This window comes from Tursiops truncatus, chromosome 1 (assembly GCF_011762595.2).
Source record: "Tursiops truncatus isolate mTurTru1 chromosome 1, mTurTru1.mat.Y, whole genome shotgun sequence".
NCBI classification, from domain to species: Eukaryota; Metazoa; Chordata; class Mammalia; order Artiodactyla; family Delphinidae; genus Tursiops; species Tursiops truncatus.
Window position 1 is genome coordinate 26,276,678 of NC_047034.1, and position 22,746 is coordinate 26,299,423.

The window sequence follows — 22,746 nt, forward strand, 5'->3', positions numbered from 1 at the left end:
AGAAAACTGGAAAAAGAAAATGTGATACACACACACACACACACACACACACACACACACTGAAATATTACTCTGCCATAGAAAAGGATAAAATATTGCCATTTGTGACAACATGGATAGACCTAGAGGGTACTATGTTAAGTGAAATAAGTCAGACAGAGAAAGACAAATACTGTATGATTTCACCAATATGTGGAATCTAAAAAATAAAACAAATGAACAAACATAACAAAACAGAAACAAAGTTAGATACAGAGAGAAAACAGGTGGTTGCTAGAGGGGAGGGGGATGGGGAATGAAAGAAATAGGTGAGGGAGATTAGGAGGTACAAATTTCAAGTTGCAAAATAAATGAGTCACAGGTATGAAATGTACAATGCAGGGAATATAGTTGATAACCCTGTAATATATTTGTATGGTGGTATCGTAACTAGACTTATTGTAGTGATCATTTTGAAATGTATAGAAGTATTGAATCACTAGGTCATGTACCAGGAGTTCCTACAGTGTTGTAAATCAGTTATGCTTCAAAAACAAATAAGCTCATATGGGACTGCCCTGGTGACACAGTGGTTAAGAATCCTGCTGTCAATGCAAGGGACATGGGTTCAAGCCCTGGTCTGGGAAGATCCCACATGCCGCAGAGCAACTAAGCCCATGAGCCACAACTACTGAGCCTGTGCTCGAGAGCCCGTGAGCCACAACTACTGAGCCTGCATGCCACAACTACTGAAGCCTGCATGCCTAGAGCCCATGCTCCGCAACAAGAGAAACCACCACAATGAGAAGCCCGCACACCGCAATGAAGAGTAGCCCCCGCTCGCCGCAACTAGAAAAAGACCTTGCACAACAATGAAGACCCAATGCAGCCAAAAAATAAATAAATTTATAAACAAAAATAAATAAATAAAATGTTGAAAAATAAATAAATAAAAATTATATGGGAGGATGTGTTATATGCAAATAGTATGTCATTAAAAAAATAAGTAAATAATTAAACTCATAGAAAAAGAGATCATATTCGTGGTTACTAGAGGCAGGGGGTGGAGGAACAGGGAATTGGATGAAGACAGTCAAAAGGTACCAACTTCCAGTTATAAGATAAATGAGTACTAGGGACATAATGTACAACATGGTGAATATAAACACTGCTGTATGTTTTATATGAATGTTGAGTATAAATTCTGAGTTCTCACCACACACAAAATTATTTTCTATTTCTTTAATTTTGTATCTATATGAGATGATGGATGTTCATTAAACTTATTGTGATAAACTTTTCATGTTGTATGTAAGTCTAATCATTATGCTGAACATCTTAAACTTATACAGCGCTGTATGTCAATTATACCTCTATAAAACTGGAAGAAAAAAATTGATCATGCAGTAGGCTATTAAACCTTAACAACTTTCAAAGAATTAGTATACAGTCAACATTTTTGGACTACAATGCAATTAAATGGAAAACCAATAAAAGATAATTAGAAAATTCTCATGAGTTTGAAAATAAATGCACATAATTCTAAAAAAAACTTGTGGGTTAAAGAATAAATAATATTGTACATTACCAAACGTAAAATAGCTAGCTAGTGGGAAGCAGCTGCATAGCACAGGGAGATCAGCTCCGTGCTTTGTGAGCACCTAGAGGGATGGGATAGGGAGGGTGGGAGGGAGACATAAGAGGGAGGAGATATGGGGATATATGTATAGCTGATTCACGTTGTTATACAGCAGAAATTAACACACTGTTGTAAAGCAATTATACTCCAATAAAGATGTTTTTAAAAAAAGAATAAGTAATATTGAAGACTAGAAACTATTCTGAACTAGATGATATCACCAATATTATGTAACAGAACCTGAGGAACACAATATTTTGAGGAAAATATATGATTTAAATTAGACAACAAGATTGTGAATTCTGAAAGTAGCTGAGAATTCATGAAAAACAAAGAATAGCATAATAAACCAAAAAATAAAGAGAAAGAAGGAGCATTAAAAAAACAAAAGCAGAAATTAATGACAGACAATATAGTCATACAAGAGAGTACAAATAAACCCCAAAGTTAATCTTTTGAAATAAATAAAAAAAAAACTTGTAAAACGGAAAAACCAAACTGGCAGTACTGAAAGAGAAGGGTCGGGGAGGGGAGAGAGAGAAAAAGGAAAAAATATTAATAATAAAATAGAGGACATAACTATATATCTAGAAGAAATTCAAATGGCAACAAAAGAATATTATGAACAATTTTATGCACTATGTTTGAAAAAATAGATAAAATGGATAAATTCTTACAAAAGTATAACTGACAAAAGATAGACTTGAGAAACAATTGAATATTTGAATAATCTTGTAATTATTAATGAAATTGAATCAATATTTAAAAATATTCCCATGAAAAAATCATCAGGTCCAGTCAGCTTAACAGCCTAGTTCTACAAAACATTTAAGGAATTTACCATTCTGCTCATACACAGACTTTTCTAGAGAACAGAAGAAACTTTTCCTAATTCATTTTATAAGGCCAGCACAAGCTTGAATCCAAAATCAGACAAGGACATTTCAAGAAAGGAAAATTATATGACAATTTCACTCAGAACTTAGAATACCTATCTATCTACTTATCTATATATATACTTACCTACCTGTCTGTGCTCCTGTCTATCTATCCTAAATCCAGCAATACATTAAGAAGATATAATGACCAAGTTGGAAGTTGGGTTTAGGCCAGATGTGCAAGGAATGCAAAGTTTAAAATCAATTATTTAGAAAATCAATTAATGTAATTCACCACATTAAGAAATTAAAAGAGACTTCCGATTCTGGCCATTATGAACTAATAGGGTTCCAACTTGCTCTCCTGCTGTAAGCAACTAAAAAATCAAATGTGAGACGTGGAACAACTATTTTCAGACATTGGACACAGGCAGTGCAAGACTGTGATCCCTGAAGGTGGTAAAGGAAGTAAGTGAGGTGAATCTCACAACTGCCTTGGCTTTCTGCCTGTAGGCACCTTCTGGACCACAGTGTAGGGAGGGGGTTCCCAAGCAGAGCACGAGTCACTGAGTTGAGAAGATAGGGTTCAGAGTTCAGGAAGGCAGAAGATGCTGCAAGTTGTGGGACAGAGTTCTAGAGAGGATATAGTTACGTAGAGAAAAGAGATCCAGCATTCTCCATAGGGGTCACCTTGAGACTTTGCTTGATACTAAGTGACAAAGAAGTGGGTGAAACTCCATGAATCTGGGCAAAGAATGACCTGGAAGCTTTAAGCTAAACAATTCCCAGAGCTCCACAGGACAGAGTCTGACCAGTCAGACTCGAAAGGTCTTGTTAATCATCTGGGGTACTCCATAGTGAGACCCGAAGTGTCACACCTTAATAGGAGGGCTAAGCCACCCCTAGAGCATGGGCTACTACGAACCAGCCATAAAAGCTTACAAACAAGCCTCGGAAAGATCAAACTGATCTGCAAGTTATTTAATTGCCAGCCAGAAAAAAAACCCTCAACATCCTTTAAAATACAGACACTCAGCAATGTAACATTTGAAACATAGAACATTCAATCAAAAAATATTATGTATGCCAATAAGCAGAAGAATGTGACCCACAACCAAAAGAAAAATCAGTCAATAAAAACAGACAGAATTTAAAAACAAACAAACCAGAAATGAAAGCTATGATAGAATTAGCAAATAAGAACTTTAATATAATTATTATAAATATGCTCAAGGATTTAAAGGAAAACGTGAACAGAATGAGGAGAGATGGAAGATTTCTGGAGACTAAAACATATAATATACTAAATAAAAATTTCACTTATTGGGATTTATAGCAGATTAAGCACTGCAGAAGAAAATATCAATCAACATCAACACACAGTAATAGAATAGAAACTATTTGCAGTAAAGCACACAGAGAAAAAAAGACTAGGAAAAAGATCAGAGCATTTGGCCGTGTGACAATATCAAAGCATTCTAACATATGTGTAATTGGAGTTTCAGAAGGAGAAGAGAAAGGGTGAGGTGAGGGGAAGCACTGCAGAAAAAGTAGTTGAAGACATAATGAGTAAAATTTTTGAAATTTTTGAAAACTACAAGAAAACCACTGTATCACAGGAAACATTAAAGGAATTCTTCATGTGAAAGGAAAATGATGCCAGATGAAAACTTGGATCTATACAAAGAACACTGGAAATGGTAAATATGTGGGTAGATTTAAAATATTTTTTGTCATTTAAAAGTTTCTTTAAAAGGTAACCATTTTAAAGCAAAAACAATGACAAAGTATTGTGTGGTTTATAACATACATAGAACTAAAATGTATGAAAACTAGCACAGAGAACGGGAGAGAAAAACTTGAAGTATACTGTTTTAAGGTTCTAACAATATATGTGAAGTAGGATAATACTAGTTGAGTGTAGACAGTGATGAGGTAATGATGCAAGTTGTGAACCATGAGCAACCACTAGAGACAGAACAAAACAAAACCCAAAGACATATGAACCTAAAACCGCCCTAGAAAAATAATTTAAAAAAAACCCCGAAGACAGATTGCTAATAAAGTAGACAAAATGGAATACTAAACTGTGCTAAATAAATCCAAAAGAAGTCAGGAAAAAGGAATAAAGAAACAAAACACAGGACAAATGGTAAAAAAAAAAAAAAAAAGCTAAGTGGTAGATTTAGACGGAACCATATTGATAACTGCATTCCACGCAAAAGTCCAAGAGCTCCAATCTAAGAGATTGTCACACTGGGATAAAAATGCAAGATTCAATTATATGCTGTAGGTTTAAAAAAAACACCCACTTTAAATATAATGATACACAGATTGAAAATATAAAAGGATGGAAAAAGATAAAAAACATCATAAGAAAGAGTGGTTATATTAATACCAAAGTAGACTTCAGAGCAAGGAATATAACCAGGGATAAAGAAGGAGATTTTCATAATAATAAAGGGGTCAATTCATTAAGAACATAATTCTAAATGTCTAGGCACCCAATGATAGAGCTTCAAAGTACATGAAGCAAAACTTGACAAAAACTTGAAAGGCCAAAAACTTTTATTTAAGATCAAGGAAACATTGCATGGGAGGACTTAACCAAAGGCATAGAGATAAATAAATAACAGACAACATTAAAATTATATGGGTTTGAAAGGAAGAAACAGAACTATCATGATTTGCAGATGATATAGTTGACTATGTAAAAAACTCCAAAGAATCTCAAATATATAATTAAAACTAACAAGAGAGTTTTGCAAAATTGCTGGAAAAAACTTTACCTATAAAAAACAACTGCAGTCACAGGTAGGAGAAAATATTTGCAGAACAAATATCTGCTGAAGGACTATTATTTAAAACATACAAAGAACTCTTAAAACTCAACAATAAGAAAACAAATAGCCCAATTAAAAAGTGAGCAAAGATCTGAACAGTTACCTCATCAAACAAGATATCCAGATGGCAAATAAGCATTAAAGAGATGTTCAGCATCCTATGTCATTAGGGAATTGCAAATTAAAATAGTGAGATACCACTGTACATCTCTTTGAATGGTCAAAATCCAAAATACTGATAATGCCAAGCACTTACGAGGATGTGGAGCAACAGGAACTCTCACTTATTGCTGGTGGGAATGCAAAATGGTACAGCCACTTTGGAGAGCTTGGCAATTTCTTACAGAGCTAAACATATAATCCAGCAATCACGTATCTTGGTATGAACCCAAAGGATTTGAAAACTTAAGTCCACACGAAAACCTGCACGTGAATGTTTATAGTAGCTTTATTTATAATTGCCAAAACTTGTAAGCCACCAAGATGTTTTTCAGTAGGTGAATGGAAAAACAAACTATGGTACATCCATACAGTGACTATTATTCAGAAAAAAAAAAAGAGGTATCAAGCCATGATAAGACATGGAGGAACCTTAAATACATATTGCTAAGTGAAAGAAGCCAAGTCTGAAAAGACTACATATTGTAACATTCCAACTGCATGACATTCTGGGAAAGACAAAAATAGAGAAACAGTAAAAACACCAGTGGTTTAGGGATTAGGGGGGTGGGAAAAATAATAAGTGGAGCACATGGGTCTTTTGTTTTTTTCACATGAGTCTTTTGAGGCAGTAAAATTATTCTGTGTGATGCTTCAATGGTGGATATGTGACACTATGCATTTGGTAAAACCCATAGAACTGTATAATAGCACAAGAGTGAGCCCTAATATAAATGGACTTTAGTTAATAATAATGTATTAACTGGTTCATCAATTCATAAATGTGCCACACTAACGTAAGATGTTAATGGTAGGGGAAAGTGTGCGTGTGAGAGGCGGTATATGAGAACTCTTTGTTCTGATCAATTTTTCTATTAATTCAAATCTGTTTAAAAAAATAACATCTATCATTTTTCTAAAAAAATGAAAAAGTCAATGGCATTTTTACATATGAGGAACAATGAGTCCGAAAAATATAATTAAGAAATAAAAGATATCATTTACACTAGCAAGAAAAAGATATAAGGAACATAGGGATATAGCTAACAAAATACATGAGAGCACTTTATGGAGAAAATTATAAAACTTTATTGAAGGACACTGAAGGTCAGTATACATGGAGTGATGGATCATGTTTTTGGATAAAGACAATATCATAAAGATATTGGTTCTTTACAAATTGATAAATTAATTCAATGCAATTTCAATAGGATTTGTGTGTGGGTATGTAAATTGAGAAGTTGATTCCAAGATATACATGGAAGAGTAAAGGGTCAAGAATAACCAAATAACTTCTCGAAGAAGATGGGGAAGCTTACTTTACCACATATTGAGAGTTATTATAAAGCCTTAGTAATTAAGACAGTGTATCATTGATCTGGAGACAGTAAATAGACCAATGGAACTAGAGAGCCCAGAAACAGATTCACATATATGTGGAAACTTGATTAATGGAAATGGAACTTGTAGGTCAGTGGGTAAAGGGTAGACTATTCAACGTATTGTGTCAGGGCAAATAGTTACCTATACAGAAAAAAAGAAATAGATAACTCTCTCACACACACACACACATACACACACACACACACACACACACACACAATCAATTCTGGCTGGATTAAATTCTTAAATACAAAAAGCAAAGATTGAAATATTGAGAAGAAAACGTAGGAGAATATCTTTCCAATTCAGGCGGAGAGAGGGATTTCTTAGGATTAAAAAAATATTTACCAAAGAGAAAAATACTGATATTACTGACTACTTTAAAACGAACTTGTTTATCAAAACATACTTTAGGACTTCCCTGGTGGTCTAGTGGTTGATACTCCATGCTTCCACTGCCACGGCATGGCCCAAAACAACCAACCAACCAACCAACCAAACAAGAAACACACTTTAAAGACAGTGAAAAGACAAATAACAAACTGGGAGAAAATATTTGTAACACAAAGAATTGTCAAAGAAGAGTAGGCAGAATGTGTAACTATTTTCTACAAATCTGTAAGAAAAAGATAAATAACCTAACAGAAAAACAGGCTAAAGATAGGACAGACATTTCACAGAAAAAAAAAAAAAGGCCCAGAAACATAGAAAGATTCTTACTCTTATTAATAGCCAGGAAAATGCAAATTAGATGTGCAGCTAGATGCCAATTTATGCCTACCGGACTGGCAAACATTAAGGAGTTAGTCAATATCAAGTCTAGGCAAGGGTGTGGAGTAATGGGAACGAAAATCTTCTGCTGGTGGGATTGGAGAGTGTTACAGCTACCTTGGAAAACAATTTTGATTACCCAGTGTTGACAAGATGATACAAGGACTTTCAGATGATTTGTTAAATATTATAATATATCTAGCAGGGGCTTTGATTTTTCCATGACGCATGTAAGAGAAAAGTGCCATGATCCTCTTCTGATCTGTAAGAGAAGTTTTTTTCAAGTATCTATAACTTTTAGGAATACTGAGACAATTTATTATAACATTATAATTAAGTCAGTGAATTGAGACAAGCAACCACATATTGGTTTCTTTGGAGGTTATTTTCACATGGTGGTTATTTTCACAGGATGTGGCAACAATTTCTAAAGTCATAGGAGTCGAACAAGACCCTGCTGCTCTGAGTTGCCAAGAGCGATGAAGAGTCACATGTGTCCACTTTACATGGGAGAACAGGACACATTCCGTTAAAAGTTTTGAACCAAACAAGCAGGTTCTTTTTTTTTTTTTCTTTGATAGAGTAGTTAGAGATCTGAAGTGATTTTACTTTTATTTCCTTCACTTTACTCCAATCATGAAGTTTCACAGTGATTTCTGGAGTGGAAGAGGGAAGGTGATGTTGAAAATCATCAGGGCTGTGGTCCAGATGGCCCCAGGAGGTGTGGGCCTCACTGGGGCAGCTGGAAGAGCACCAACTGCCCGGCGGGCTGGTACGTGATGTCCTCCGAGGCCTCCAACTCGCGCAGCTCAATCAGGTGGTCGCCTGCAGGGGCAAGTGAGTTGGCTATCAGCTCTGCTGCCTTGAAATCGCCCTCCACAGAGATGACGGCTGCTGCTTCTGAGGCTCAGCCTTTTCCATCACAAATCTGGCTCCTCTGCTTCCTGCTGAGCCATCTATTTGGCTTCCACCACTTCTGGGAACTCCCTTCCGAAGGTCAGATGTGTCAAGGGTTATGTCATCCAGGATAAGCCTAAAGGTGGCTGCTCGCTCCATGAGGTCATTGCTCACCTGTCTGGAGACCAGCTCTCTCTGGTGATAAGTTCTCCAGCATCAAAGTGAGCCACCACGGATCTGAGGATCTCTGTAGTGATGGACGGCAGCATGTGCTCATCAGAGTCTTCTCTGATGCTGGTGAAGATTCGGGGAAGTGGCTAGTAACCGGCTGGAAGACGATGCGCAGGGTGATGTTGACATTCTGTAAATCTTTGCTTCCAGTGATCACTGGCACGTTACGTGCTGGAGGGCGGTAAACAAAGATAATTGGTTTCTGTACCCAAGGGATGAGAAAGCGAGTCCCTTTTCCTACAACTCCACAGAACGGGTCAAAGGTGATAGGATACCTCTGTGCCCAGCATCTGTATTATACAAGGCAGAATTTGCCATGCCTCCTGCAACGGCTAAGGCCAGGCTGAACTTGACAATGGACTCAAACACTCTCCTTCTGCTGGACCCACTCACACCTTCGCAAGCCCTGGCTCCTCCCGGGCTCACCCCCTTCCCCTCCGACACGAGGCAGCCGATCCCCTACATTCTCACCTGTCAAGCAGATTCTTTGAACCACTTTTGTGATGTTGAGTATTGTCCTCCCAGCGGTTGTGTGGGAGCAGGGAACAGCACTCACCTCTGAGTAATGAAAAAAATACTTTTCAGGCCCAGGCTCTGAAATTTCATTATATGACATTATAAGAAAATAGCCTGTGGAGCTCTGTTTGACTAGCAGATGGAGAGAAGGCTGAATAGGATTTTATTTAATGAAAGTGCAGTAAGAGGAATACATTGTTTTTTTCTAAAAATTAATAAAGTTGGATGTGTACATTCCCTCCAACTTTGCGGCTCCTCTCCCAGAGAAGTGGAAACCCTCCCATCTTCCCTCCAGCCTCACAGCTCCACCCCCAGAAGAACCCTTCCATCTGCAGCAGAAGGTATGCCTTACGATATTCATAGCCATAAATTGAAACAGGCCAAATGTCCGTTAAAAGTCGAATATATAAATAAAACTGTGGTGTAGTTGTACAGAAGAATACAGCAGTGAAAATGAACTATAACTGTACACATAAACATGCATGAATTAAAGAAATATGTAGAATTTTTAATTTTTAATTTTTTTTTTGCCATGCCATGCACCTTGCGGGATCTTAGTTCCCCAACCAGGGATCAAACCTGGGCCCCCTGCAGTGGAAGTGCAGAGTCCTAACCACTGGACTACCAGGGAATTCCACAGTATGTAGAAATTTTTTAAATCACAAGGGAATATATACTAAATGATTCCATTCATAAAAAGTTTTGAAATAGGTATAAGCAAATAATTATACTATCTTGGGATGCATATGTGGGTATTAAAAAACCATTAAAAAGAAAAAGCAAAGGAATGATCTACACAGAGTTCGGGATAGCAGTGGGGGGGAGAGGAGGAAGTGACTGGGGAGGGAGATGGTGCTTCTGAGGTCCTTCTCAGGTTCTACTTTTTAGTCTGGGTGTTGGGTGGTGGGTACAGGAGGTGTTCGTTTTATTATTTTTCAGACTGTACATATACATCCTATATATTCTTTCATATATATGTGTGTGTGTATATACGTATGACACGTATATATGTAAACCAAAGTGTTGTTTATAAGAGTGAATGGGACATGAAAGTGCATGAACTTTTGTTGTGGAGTGAAATCGGGAAATGTTGCCCTGCTTGGGATGAGGGAGTGAAGGGAAGGTTTGTCTTGGGTTTTCGGTTGTGGCTGAGAAACCATGGAACATGTCTTATGCTCACAGGAATGATGCAGTGGAGAAAGGGAAGCTGGCGTTTTGAAGGAGAGAAGGAATAATGTGGGAGCAAGTCCTTCAGAGATGAGAGAGGGTGGGATCCAGTGACAAAGGAAGGCTTGGCTTTTGAAAATAGTAAGGACATTTTCCCATTGTAACACAGACAGTGACTCTGGGTACGAGCTCCAATGAGTATGTAGGTTGAAAAATTGGAAGCTGTGAGATAATAGTAAATATATGTCTTGGTCTTTGGCCCCAATTCCAAGCACAGAGCTCCTAGAACTCTTCCTTGTAAATTCCTAAGTGATACAAGCACCAGGGGAACCTTTGTTCTATTGAGGCCACTCTGGGTGGGTGCCTGATGGCTCCTGGTCTCCAGAAAGACTAAGCTACGATTAGAGGCTTGGAATTTTTACCACCCTCCGATTCCCCACACCCCCTTCCCTCCACTTCTCTAGAAGTGTGAGAAGGGCTGAAAATTGAGTTAATAATTGATCATCGCTGCGTGAAGAAGCCTCCATAAAATCCCAGTAGTATGAGGTTTGGAGAGTTTCCAGGTGGCTGAACACATCCGCAGACCAGGAGGGTGATGCACCCCAACTCCATGGAGACAGAGGCTCCTGTGCCCAGGACGCTCTCAGACCTCGCCTTGCAGAGCACAGGCTCCGGACGCGCAGGCTCAGCGGCCATGGCTCCCGGACCCAGCCGCTCCGCGGCATGTGGGATCTTCCCGGACCGGGGCACGAACCCGTGTCCCCTGCATCAGCAGGCTGACTCTCAACCACTGCGCCACCAGGGAAGCCCCACTTGTATTTTTTAAATCATATCCTTTAATAAACTGTTAAATGGAAGCGTTGCCCTGAGTTCTGTGAGCCTCTCTAGCAAATCAGACTCAAACCTGGGAACCTCCGATTTGTACCCAAGCTGGACAGAAATTGTGGGTAACCTGGGGCCGTACTACTAGCAATTGGCATCTGAAGTGGGGGGCAGTCTTGTGGGACTGAGCGCTTAACCTGTGGGATCTGATGTCATCTCCAGGTAGATAGCGTCAGAATTAAGTTGTAGGCCAACCAGCTGGTGTCATGGAGAATTGCTTGGTGTAGGGAAAATCCCCACACATCTGGTGAAGAAGTGTCCCAAGTGAAGTGTTCTGTGTGACAGTAAGGGAGAAACACAAGGGAGGGAGAACCGGGTATTTTCCTCCATTACAGAGGTCAACTGCCTAAATTGTCTGTGTTTTCAATGAAGCATAAAGTGAAGTTCTCAACTGAAATGCGTGTGGGGAACGCGTGGGAGGTTTGAAGAGATAAAGTCTGAAGTGTCATCCAGGAGAGCAGCAAGCAGGCTTACAAGGGACCTGCAAGAAACCGCGTGTGGTGCTGAGAGACGGGAACATTAAGATAAAACTGGTCAGCCCAGTCGTGTGAGTTCACCCTAGCAACATTCAGCGGGTCAGGCACAGAGAGGTCTGGGTCTGAACAGGGCTGGGTTGGCCAGGCCATGAGATGAAGCGAGAAAAGGGCACAGAAGTGGAGGATCCAGAGACGGAAACAGTTTAATTACTGACCGTGGAATTTAGGCTGAGTGAGGAGAAAAAGGAAAGATGGGGGAGGGAGTGATATTAGTAAAACCAGTGCTGAACTTAGTGGCTTTGGGATCTTAATGAGGTCAAAGACTTGTCTCAGTGTGTTGGGTACTCAGGGGAGCTGGGAAGCTAGTGGTCAGAGATTACTTGAAATGAAGATTTTAGCAGAGGCGCCGTTACTGGTGATGACAAGTCCAAGGTCTGCGTGCCTGGTGCAAGTGAGGAGATCAGGAGCCTGAGACAGTGATGGTAGTTCTCAAGCCAGGATAGGGCTGCCTACCTCCTGGGGGCAATATGTGTGGGGATGCTTAACGTGGCCACGACTGTGGAGCGGGAAAAACGCTGCTAATTAGTGGACAGAGTGTAGAGATGCCACATGTCTTGTAATGGGCAGGACTGTCTAGCACAAAGGATCGTCCTACCCTGATGGCAATAGAGCCTCAGCTGAGAAACGCTGGGCTAGGGTATTGGATGGGTCACCTGCATGAATGCAGAGTCACTGATGACAGGAAGAAGGTGGAGAGGAAGACAGAGGAGGCGAGGGAGAGCCGAAGAGAGCCACGAGGCAGCAGCTGGTAGCACTCGGTAGCACGATTTCAGTGGAGCCGGAGGTTTGGAAGCAAAGAAGCATGGGAGACCGAGGGCACATACCCCGAGGGAGAGAGCACCACAGGGGACGGCTGGGTTTCACATAAAGCAGAGAGGTCAAGAAGCATTTGAAAAAGTGGAGGCTATTGGGCATTTTCCTGTCACAGACGGAAAGTTCCAGAGGGTACATTGGAAGGTGGGCCAGTAAGGATGAGAGAGAGAGAGCTGGCCAAATGAGAGCATGCCCAGAGTAGCTGGGGATGAGGATTTGGGCACGGAAACTTCTGGTGATCTAAAGCAAAACAGCAGGGATGGCCGCGTGATGGGTGTAGCCCTGGTGGTCTCTCACAGGAAGGTGGATAATCAGTTCAAACTACGGTCCAGAATCCTTAGTGCATGGATCAGGGACTTCTAGGTAACCATTCCTTGAAGTAAACCCAGAGGGTTCAAGTTTATCTTTCACATTTATTAGAGTACTCCTTGAATAATTTATATGGATTCGGTCAAACCCAGGAAAAATCCAGAAAATCCTACCACACCTCTATTGAATTTTGGAGAAGGTTCAGCTACCGGGTCCTTCAGACATTCATGAGTCCAGGCTGCCTGACAGAGTCACCTCGTCGAGGAAATTCTGATTTCTATGGGCGGAGTAGGCTGGAACCATGCAGAATAGAGTCCTATGGGCAAAAGCAGTACTTCTGAACCCTTACTGTACAGGTGAATTGCCTGGAGGTTTTGTTAATATGCTGATTCTGACTCAGTGGGTCTGGACTGGACCCGGGTTCTCCACTGCAGGAAAGCAGTGTACTTAGGTGGAAAGAGTAGAAGAAGCCTTGCAGCTGGCTAGGTTCAAATATGGGTTTTCCTTATGCTGTCTGTGCGTTCATGGGCTACTAACCACTAAACGCCTTTGGTGTAAAGCAGGAATAACATCATAGGCTGTTGTGATAATTAAATGCCCAAGGAGCACACAGCAGGGGCACTGTAGGAGGACTTCTCTTTCCCCTTTGTCCTGTCCACAAAACCCACTGCCTTTCCAGACTCAACGTGACACCTTTTCGTATTCGTGGGCATACTGGCCTTCTGTGGTGTGTCAGCTGCCTGCGAGGGCAGCTCTGTGGTGGCCACTCATTGACGCCAGTGGGAGAGGAAGGTACAGGAGTCTTCTTCTATCTTTGATTAGGGCCAAGCTGGCTGCCCTAGCTCCCCTTAGCTTTTCTTTTTTCCGTTTTGTAATCTGAAAATCCCAGTCCCTATTTGGGTGGATAATTACTGGCCACCAAGACTGAGGGTCCTAGGTAGACCGAATGGCTTTTCCTTGTCTAATTTTTTCACTGCCCTGTCCAGTGCATATTCCTTTTCCAGTGTGGAATGAGTAGAGCAGGCCTCCCACCCTCCCCCTGTGGAGTCTGGCTTAGTGACTTTGGTAACTTTATCCCTGAGTCCACCTGCCTGCAAGGCTATAAGGACAGCCTGGTGAGGCCTGTGGCTTCCTCTGCATGGCTGCAGCTTCAGAAGCACCTGAAGGTTGCCCAGGCACTAAATCCCACTAATCACTGGGAGTTAGGGGTGTGAAGGATACAGCCTGGCGGTCAATGGCTCCCCTAACTGAGGCCCACGAAGGCCATGAGTGTTTCGTAGAACCAGGCACTTCTTCCTGAGTGAAGGGGTCCTGGGGTCAGGGAGATCAATGTAGACGGCTCTACGCCACTCCTCAACAGCCCGGGGGTGGTACATTCTTGATTGGGTCCACAAAGCCCTCCCAGTGAGGGCAGGGCTGCAGGGCACAGGTGCGCCCATCTAGCCTTTGGAAATGAATGCCTCCCGCACCGCGTTGGGATCGAGAGGAGGCCCCGCTTAACCTTCGCTTTTCCCTTGGCCTTGACAAGATGGGCTCTTCACACTTCCCAGTGTAGGAACAAGGTATGGTCCTCTTTGGGAGGATTTTCCTTTTGGGGGAAAGGATCAAAGGGACAAGCTTGAGAGGACTCAGCAGTTCTCTGGGTTTAGAATCCAGAAGGAAATAAGCAGCTGCCTGCCTCTAATCTGCCTCTTGGAATGCATAGCATGGAGCCACTCATCTTTATTAGCGTGGACTTCTGCACACTTAGAACAAGGTCCGTATCTGGGTGATAAGGAGAACTTCAGGAGCAGATAATAATGGGAAAGAAAAAACCATTGTCCCTCAGTGTATTTGGTATCCTTTCTACAGGTAAAACCAGTTGCTATACCAGATTTGAGTTGGTGATCAACTGTTATAGTCTATCAAAAACCTATGTAGACTAGGGGAAAAATTCCCCTTCGGCTCCTGTCCTTGAGAACAAATGAGCTGTAGATCATTCCTACTTAGCAGAGAGTGGACAGGCATTGACAGACCACAAATGACCTCCATTATTATTTTTTTTAATTTTTTAAAATTTATTTATTTTTGGATGCGTTGGATCTTCACTGCTGCATGCGGGCTTTCTCTAGTTGCGGTGAGAGGGGATCCCTCTTCATTGCGGTGCGCAGGCTTCCCACTGCGGTGGCGTCTCTTGTTGCGGAGAACGGGCTCTAGGCACGCGGGCTTCAATAGTTGTTGCTTGCGAGCTCTAGAGCACAGGCTCAGTAGCTGTGGTGCTCGGGCTTAGTTGTTCCACGGTATGTGGGATCTTCCCGGACCCGGGCTCGAACCCGGGCTCGAACCCGTGTCCACTGCATTGACAGGCAGATTCTTAACCACTGCGCCACCAGGGAAGCCCCTCCATTATTATTATTAATTTTACGGTACGCGGGCCTCTCACTGCTGTGGCCTCTCCCGTTGCGCAGCACAGGCTCCGGACGCACAGGCTCAGCGGCCATGGCTCACGGGCCCAGCCGCTCCGCGGCATGTGGGATCCTCCCGGACCGGGGCACAAACCTGCGTCCCCTGCATCGGCAGGCGGACTCTCAACCACTGCGCCACCAGGGAAGCCCTATTTTTTAATAATACTTAATCCAAGAGAGGTCTTTTGAGTTTGTGGAGGGAAATATTACTTGGCTAGGTACCAAAAGGCCAATGGAGACGGGGGAAGGGTCAGGTTGGAGGTGCAAAGCAGACTAGGTTAGTAGAAAACGAGGTGCGCAGTCACCCAGGCTCCTGCTTGCTTGATGCTTCTAGATGGGAAGTGTGTGTGCACGAGCAGTGGGGGCAATTCCCCTGCAGGTCTCTCTGCTGCGCTCCTGGCGGAGAGAAGAGGGCATGTTCTCCCCTCCCAGCCTTGTCTCCATCCTCCAGAAGCTGGGGCTGGCACTGCTGCCTGGGAACAGGTGTGGTTATGCTCTCTGACAGTTAAGGACTTGGCCCGTGGACCTGAGCTTGAGGGGAATACATGGGAGTAAATGTACATGCAAACACAAGAGAAATGTATGATGGAGAAGGGCGGACTATATTTCTGCAGAGCAGATGGGATTCTTGGGTTTCAAAAATAATCTCCCTATTGGGCGTGAGACAGACTACAAGGACCTACTGTACAACACAGGGAATAAAGCCAATATTCTGTAATAACTGTAAATGGAGTGTAACCTTTAAAACTGTATAAAAATAAAAAATATCAAACAAAAGTACCCCTCCCCAACACAAATATATAACATTTGCAGTCTCCTGGAGGTCAAAAAGCACTACAAAACATTTCTTATAAAAGTATTTTTTAATAAATTGATGTATTTCAATGTTAACATGATAGCCCAATGCTATATCAAGGTAGCAAAAGTGAAGATTCCTGGTATTTTTTTTTTATATAAACACTATGAATGACAGTACATTTGCATTCAACTTCACAAGAAATTATCCTCAGGTTCATGAAGATTCTTGAACAGCTGACACCTTTCAAACAGTGAAGATGTGTATTGACTGAGTAGACAATGAAAGTCTAATGACTGAGCTGCACTCTAAACCATACTGAAGGAAAGGGGTACAATGGCAGTTTGGCCAGCTTGCTGGACAAAATCCAAGCCTTTTAAACTTAGTCACTGAAAGAAAACACAGCATGTATCAAAATTACAGAGTATCTTATAGAAATGGACCCATTAGAAGACACACAGATTAGAACCCTGAAGCAGTGAATGAGTTTCTACCCGTTTTGTGATGGAAAGAAGCCATGGATATAGAGTCCCGCAGCCGTCTGTAGGGTTGAATCTCCTCACACACACAATGCTATCAATTGGTGAAAACCAGAATTCCCTGCTATGTACAAATGCTGGTGAAGGTAACTTGCACTATTGCTGTGGGTCAGAACAATAGTGGGCTGGATTTCAGGCATCAAGTGGAGGCTCTCTTTACTGCTGTATCACTGCCTTCTACCATTCCACAGGCCACACTTTCCAAAGCTGATGCCCCTTTCTTAGGGTTGAAACAAAGGAAAAACAAAACCCAAGGGCACTGAAAACAAACAGTAGAAACCAGCAGCTTCTGACCCTCTTAACACTATATTACTGTCCAACCCACAATGAGAAATGTGTTTCACTTGGTTACAACTACGAAGAGAATATCTGATGCCATCATATCACATGTATCTTAATGACTGGATTTTTTATATAGGATTTTTCTTAACAGAGATCGGGTTGAGAACAAGATTCTTTTCCTCCAAGGGAAAGCTGGTGAAATGCTAGTTAACTGAATTCACCCTCAATTTTGAACTGTAGTGGACAAACTGACTTAAATGAGATTTTCTAAAGTAAAAACATTTATTTCTCAACCTCAAGTACCATTAGACTGCAAGCAATCTCACGTCCAGAATTTTATCTGGTGGTTCTACGATAATTGGCCTCAGGGCCATTATTTATTTTTACTAGGACCTTAACACTATTTTTAAACTCCAAATGCTGCAGATGAAAGTCAGTACAACAAAATAACAATATAATCATTTGTGTGCTGAGGCGCTGGATTCTGGATAAGCAAAGGTGGAAGGCTCCTGGCTACTCGCCAAGAAGTGCCTAAATAATGGCCACTCCTTCACGTGTGTCCGTAGCACAGATTTAAACTCATGTCTATTTGAATGGATTAGAAAAAACTGGAATCCACCACATTATTAAAAACAAAAAATCCCAAGCGAATGGCATCAAACATTTTTCACTAACCTGGGTTTTAGTGGTAGGACTCTTCTTTGAGTGAACTGATTCACTGTCAAGAGTCTTCGCATTTTATTCTAAATCTCATTTTTAGACCTGAATCAGGTCAACTTTTCATAAAGATCATAGATTCCTTTCTGTCACATCTCTTAAAACAAGTGCTCTGCCCCCCCCCCCCCCCCCCCCCCCCCCCCACGCTAAAAGAACTGAGAATAATTTGTAAAAGCTTTCCTCTCCAGCAACAGAACAGTCAAAAGCATAAATTAGGTTAAGTGGCTTCATTTTCCTCAGGTCAAACCCAAGGTTTATTTTCCCTATGAACAGGGTGTGCTTAATTTGATAAAATGATTCAAAATCAGCTTATGGAAAAGTTAAAAATGTAGTGTACTGAAAGATATGTATCCTTACAAAGAGCAATAGCAAACAATCCAATCTAGAAGTTTAAATAAAAGTAGATGATTTTAAAACTAATGATATATATATATATATATATAAAGCTGAAGTCACTGCCTTGGATAATTTATACACTGCATCCAATATTTTATGTAGAACATTCATTCTTAAGGCAGAAAAATTGAATTTGACATGTAATGACTTGGCTCTTACATCCAAGGGTCAAACTGGGAGTAGACTTGAGCAGACAGATTCCTTGCTAATGAGGACTTATCTGTGGTGACAATTTCATTCTTCGAGTAGGTTATGTAAGAGACATACATTTGAGAGAAAGAAAAACATGAATAAGACACATAAATATGAGTTTTCCACAAGAGGTCAATGAGACTAAGCTTTCTATAATGAGGTGAAACTACTCCCATAACAAACTAACAAACTGCAACATACTCTTTCTGGTATGGTACATAAAATGTTTAAAATATCAAAGTATTAACTTTTTGGAGAGTGTTACTTTAGACTCTAGTTTTCAAGGTGTGGTATAAAAGGTAGCCTGAAGACTTAAAAGCAGTTGAATGTCAACTCACACTGCTACTCAGAAGGCTACCACTTAGGATATTCCTGCCCCACAAACAAAATCCTCTGCAGGGAGGATATCAATATATATTAAAATAAAAATGAAGCCCCCAACATGTGCAAAAACACTTGTTACTAGTAAGAATACCTTTAACGAAAAACATCTTACTTACAGAATCAGAGGCATCAAAGCCAGACTGACACGAGAGTATACCACCCCGTGGAGGTGGCCAGATATTTGGGATGAAAGCCACCGTTCGGTGGGAACCTCAGGAGATGTACCACTTGGAGTGGAGGGAGTGCTGGGTGCCCAGGGTCGGGCGCCTCTCACGCAGATCGAGGTCCCAAGCCCTCAGGGCTGTGTGTGCTCCTTCACCTCTGTGCACCCTGGTACCAAAATGGTAACAAAAACAAACACAAACCTAAAAGACAATTCTTAAGCAGGTGATGGTGACTGTAACTGTGTAAGTACCTTCTTGTGTGCCTATTATTTATGCCGAAGCTCGGGCAATTGTCAGAAGTGTACAAAGATTACCTGCCTAATTTCTGAAGACATGAAGATTTTCTTCTTTCATGGTGGCAGGAGTCCATGCAAGATTTGTAAACAGCGATACAAAATACTGTAAACATAACTTAACAGAGCTTATATAAAACAGAAGTAAATCCAAATTTACAAGTGGGTAAAAAAGACAGAGGGCAGCTTCATACAAAGTTCTCCCTCCTGCGCCAAGTGATTTTTTTTTTTGATTACAAATATAATCCTGAGCTGAAAAACTGGGATTTGGGGGAGAGCCATCTTTGCATACAAAATATCCAGAGGACATTTACTCTTTTACTCTTCTCTACTGATATTCAACTGCCAGAGACAGTTCTGAATGCGTGACTTTGGAGACATTTACAGTTTAGTGTGGCGCCCGGGTCTGGAGCCTGCGGCAGTGCTGGCCATGGAAGCGGAGGCTGCAGCATCCTCCGCTTCCTCCAGTTCGTCCTGGAGCTCTTGGCTGACGCTAGACTGCAGGGCTGCGGGAGTGAGCCACTCCTTTGGGAGGCAACTCTGGAGAAAGGGTATACAGGAGCTGAAGTAGGCAAGCCGATTGATCCAGCGAGGAATCTCTTTCCCACAAAGAATCTACAGGAGAAAGAGTGTAGTATTACGTGAGAGGTTAGGGTTATCTGGTCAGCTGCCAAGGAGGGGAGGGTCGGGGAGGGAGGCGGATATACAAAAAGGCCACTGCGCATTAGCCTTTGGTGCTGTTACTTCCGGCCTTTGATGACAAGCAGCTCCCTAACTCGGAAGCCTGGGGTCCCCCTACTGTCAGCTCCATCCCTTCCCTTCTGAAGAACTTTGTTAAGTTGCTTACTTTTTACATCTATAAAATCAAGCTAATTCCATTTGGCTCCTTTCTTTCTTTGGTCTTTGTAACTGCTTTGAGTAGCATGTAGAAGTACTTTGAACACATAGAAGACTTGTTAATACAAGATACTATTCAAGTAACAGAAGCTCCAGGCACTTCTCATCCTTATCCTGTTCTTAGGACTTGTAAGCCCCCTCTTTTCCCAACTGCAAATAATAAGAACTAGGTCTTTTATAATACTAACTTTACTCTTTATTACCCTCCTTTCCTTCTGCAGTCAAAACTAGGGTTAACTAATCCACGCTTTATTGTCCCTGTGGTGTTTTTGCCTCCAATCATGTCAAAGATTATAATCATTATACTTATGATCTGGAAGTACCATCTACTTTAGCTTAGTTGGTTTCAAAGTATCTTACATCCAAAAATTAGCTAAAATGTAAATAAGCTGGCACCTGTCATCAAGCAATATAACTTTTCTCCCTAAAGGTTTAGCCCTATGCCTTAAGGGCTACATTTAAATACTATGTCTCTGTCTTAACTACAGGGCTAGGCGGTGGTCTCAATGGAGGGAGAGTGGCATGTTTTGATCATTTTTGATTACCCGGCCTGTAATCAAAGAGAGGTAGACAGTACTTAAAAATACCTGAAGAATGTGCATGAATTAGATCTGGGGGAAAGCTAGCAATGCCCTTATATTATACCGTTCCTATCTGTCTATTCTAAAAAACACAGGCAAACAAGTATTACATTATATTTTACACCCAAGACATAATTGGGGATATACGTATATTTGAAGGTTACCACAGAGCGGTGACTAGGAATAGCAAGGTTAATGTAATGAGCCACTGCTGACTATCCAGCAGCTATTCTCTTCATTCTCCTTCCTAAACCCTGGTTTCATTCAGTCACCTGCCTTCCTCCATACATCAATGTGCTTCACAGGAAGCTGACTTCATCCCAACACCTGAAGGCGGCTTGATTAACCTAAAACAGAGGTCTGTAAACTAAAGCCACCTGTTTTTATAGGTAAAATTTTATTGCAACACAGCCATGCCCCCTCATTTTTTTTTTATGGCCTACAATTCTTGGGCTACCATGGCCGAGTGGGGTCCAGGAATAGTCCACAGGCCTAAAATATTTACTATGTGGCCCTTTCAGAAAAAGTGTGCAGATCCGTGATCAAGCCAATGTCTTTTAAACTTTGAGTCAAGATCCATTAGTAGCTTTAGCATTTTAACTTGAATTCTTAAAATGAAATAGACTGTAGATACTAGGGAAATTGTGACACTTGTTTTAGTTATGTGTACATATCTGGATCATGATGTAAAATATATTTCTTACTGTAGGTAGCGGTCAAAAAATATGTGATTCATATAACAAAGTTACTTTTGCATTTAAGCTTCACCTTGGTAATCCCTCTTTCTAGGAATTTATTCCAGAGACACACTGGCAAAAATATGAAAAAAAGGTATGCACAGGGTTATTCATTACAGCACTTTTTTGTAGGCTAAAAATAATCCAAATGTCATTAATAGCAAACTGACTGAATACATTTTGGCACAAACAAGGACTATTTAGCTGTGAAAAGAAGTGAGGACTATCTCTATATACTGTTACAGAATAAACTCCATGGTACAATGTTAAGTTAAAATAACAAAGTGTGTGTAGGATGCCTCCCAAATATAATGGTGGACCGGCACAGAGTAAGTTATAGACATTCCCATTCTAAAAGGGAGAACACGGAAGGAAGAAAGGAATCATTAGTCCCAAGCAATTTCCTTTTATAAATTTATTTTATTATTTATTTTTGGCTGCACTGGGTCTTCGTTGCTGCGCACAGGCTTTCTCTAGTTGCAGTGAGCGGGGGCTACTCTTCGTTGCGTTGTGCGGGCTTCTCACTGCGGTGGCTTCTCTTGTTGTGGAGCATGGGCTCTAGGTGCAGGCTTCAGTAGTTGCAGCATGCAGGCTCAGTAGTTGTGGCTCGTGGGCTCTAGAGCGCAGGCTCAGTAGTCGTGGCGCATGGGCTTAGGTGCTCCGAGGCATGTGGGATCTTCCCAGACCAGGGATGGAACCCGTGTCCCCTGCATTGGCAGGCGGATTCTTAACCACTGTGCCACCAGGGAAGCCCCCAAGCAATTTCAAAATCTGACTGGGCAACCTCCATTAGGTTTCAAGGCCTGGGACTAATCCTCTGCGGCCCTCAGTTCTGTCGTCTGGGCCCTTGAAATTACCCTTTTTCGCCAGGCTGTTTACTGCCTGTGAAATTTCGGAATCCAACAGTCATCTTTCATTCTGTCCTCTTTCAGTCCAAGCCGGCAGTGTTTCTGCTAATATAACATCGTCAAAAATGTTGAGTCTCCTGTGGGATTCACTCTATTGGATAAGAGGTTCCTCTACAGATCTTTCCTGGAAAATCCCATTTCTATTCCTGATTTCCACTGAGATGGCTGAGAGGATCCACGAGTCACATGTTTAATCTCTTCAGCAGCAGCAAAAGGTTATCCAGTCACACCCTTGGCCTTCTCTCCACAATATGCTTTCCTAACAGTAAAGCCCTCTGCTATGTTAATTTTTCTCTGCACAGCACAGGAACCAATTCTTTTTTCGAAGACTGTTAAGTAACGGAAAAGAATCAAGACATCTATCCTACCTTTCCTATGCGGACTGAACCTCATGGTAACAAGAGGGTATTTGG

General features: G+C 41.4%; 1 protein-coding gene, 1 non-coding gene and 1 pseudogene across 5 annotated transcripts in view; all 3 read right to left on the reverse strand.

Moving 5' to 3' along the window:
* Nucleotides 1-8,382: 8,382 nt before the first annotated feature.
* LOC101316822 (prohibitin 1 pseudogene) lies at nt 8,383-9,657 on the reverse strand (annotated as a pseudogene).
* A 197-nt stretch (nt 9,658-9,854) lies between these two features.
* Nucleotides 9,855-9,927, reverse strand: TRNAG-UCC (transfer RNA glycine (anticodon UCC)). The gene has a single exon. It is a non-coding gene; the product is annotated as a tRNA-Gly (tRNA).
* A 6,364-nt stretch (nt 9,928-16,291) lies between these two features.
* Nucleotides 16,292-22,746, reverse strand: part of DESI2 (desumoylating isopeptidase 2) — a 42,342-nt gene continuing 35,887 nt past the window's right edge. For all 4 annotated transcript variants that reach the window (XM_033851708.2, XM_033851705.2, XM_019920490.3 and 1 more), the window contains one exon: nt 16,292-19,825. In XM_033851708.2, the coding sequence (XP_033707599.1) occupies nt 19,592-19,825 (234 nt within the window). In that variant the 3' untranslated portion in view covers nt 16,292-19,591. The remainder of the gene's footprint in view (nt 19,826-22,746) is intronic.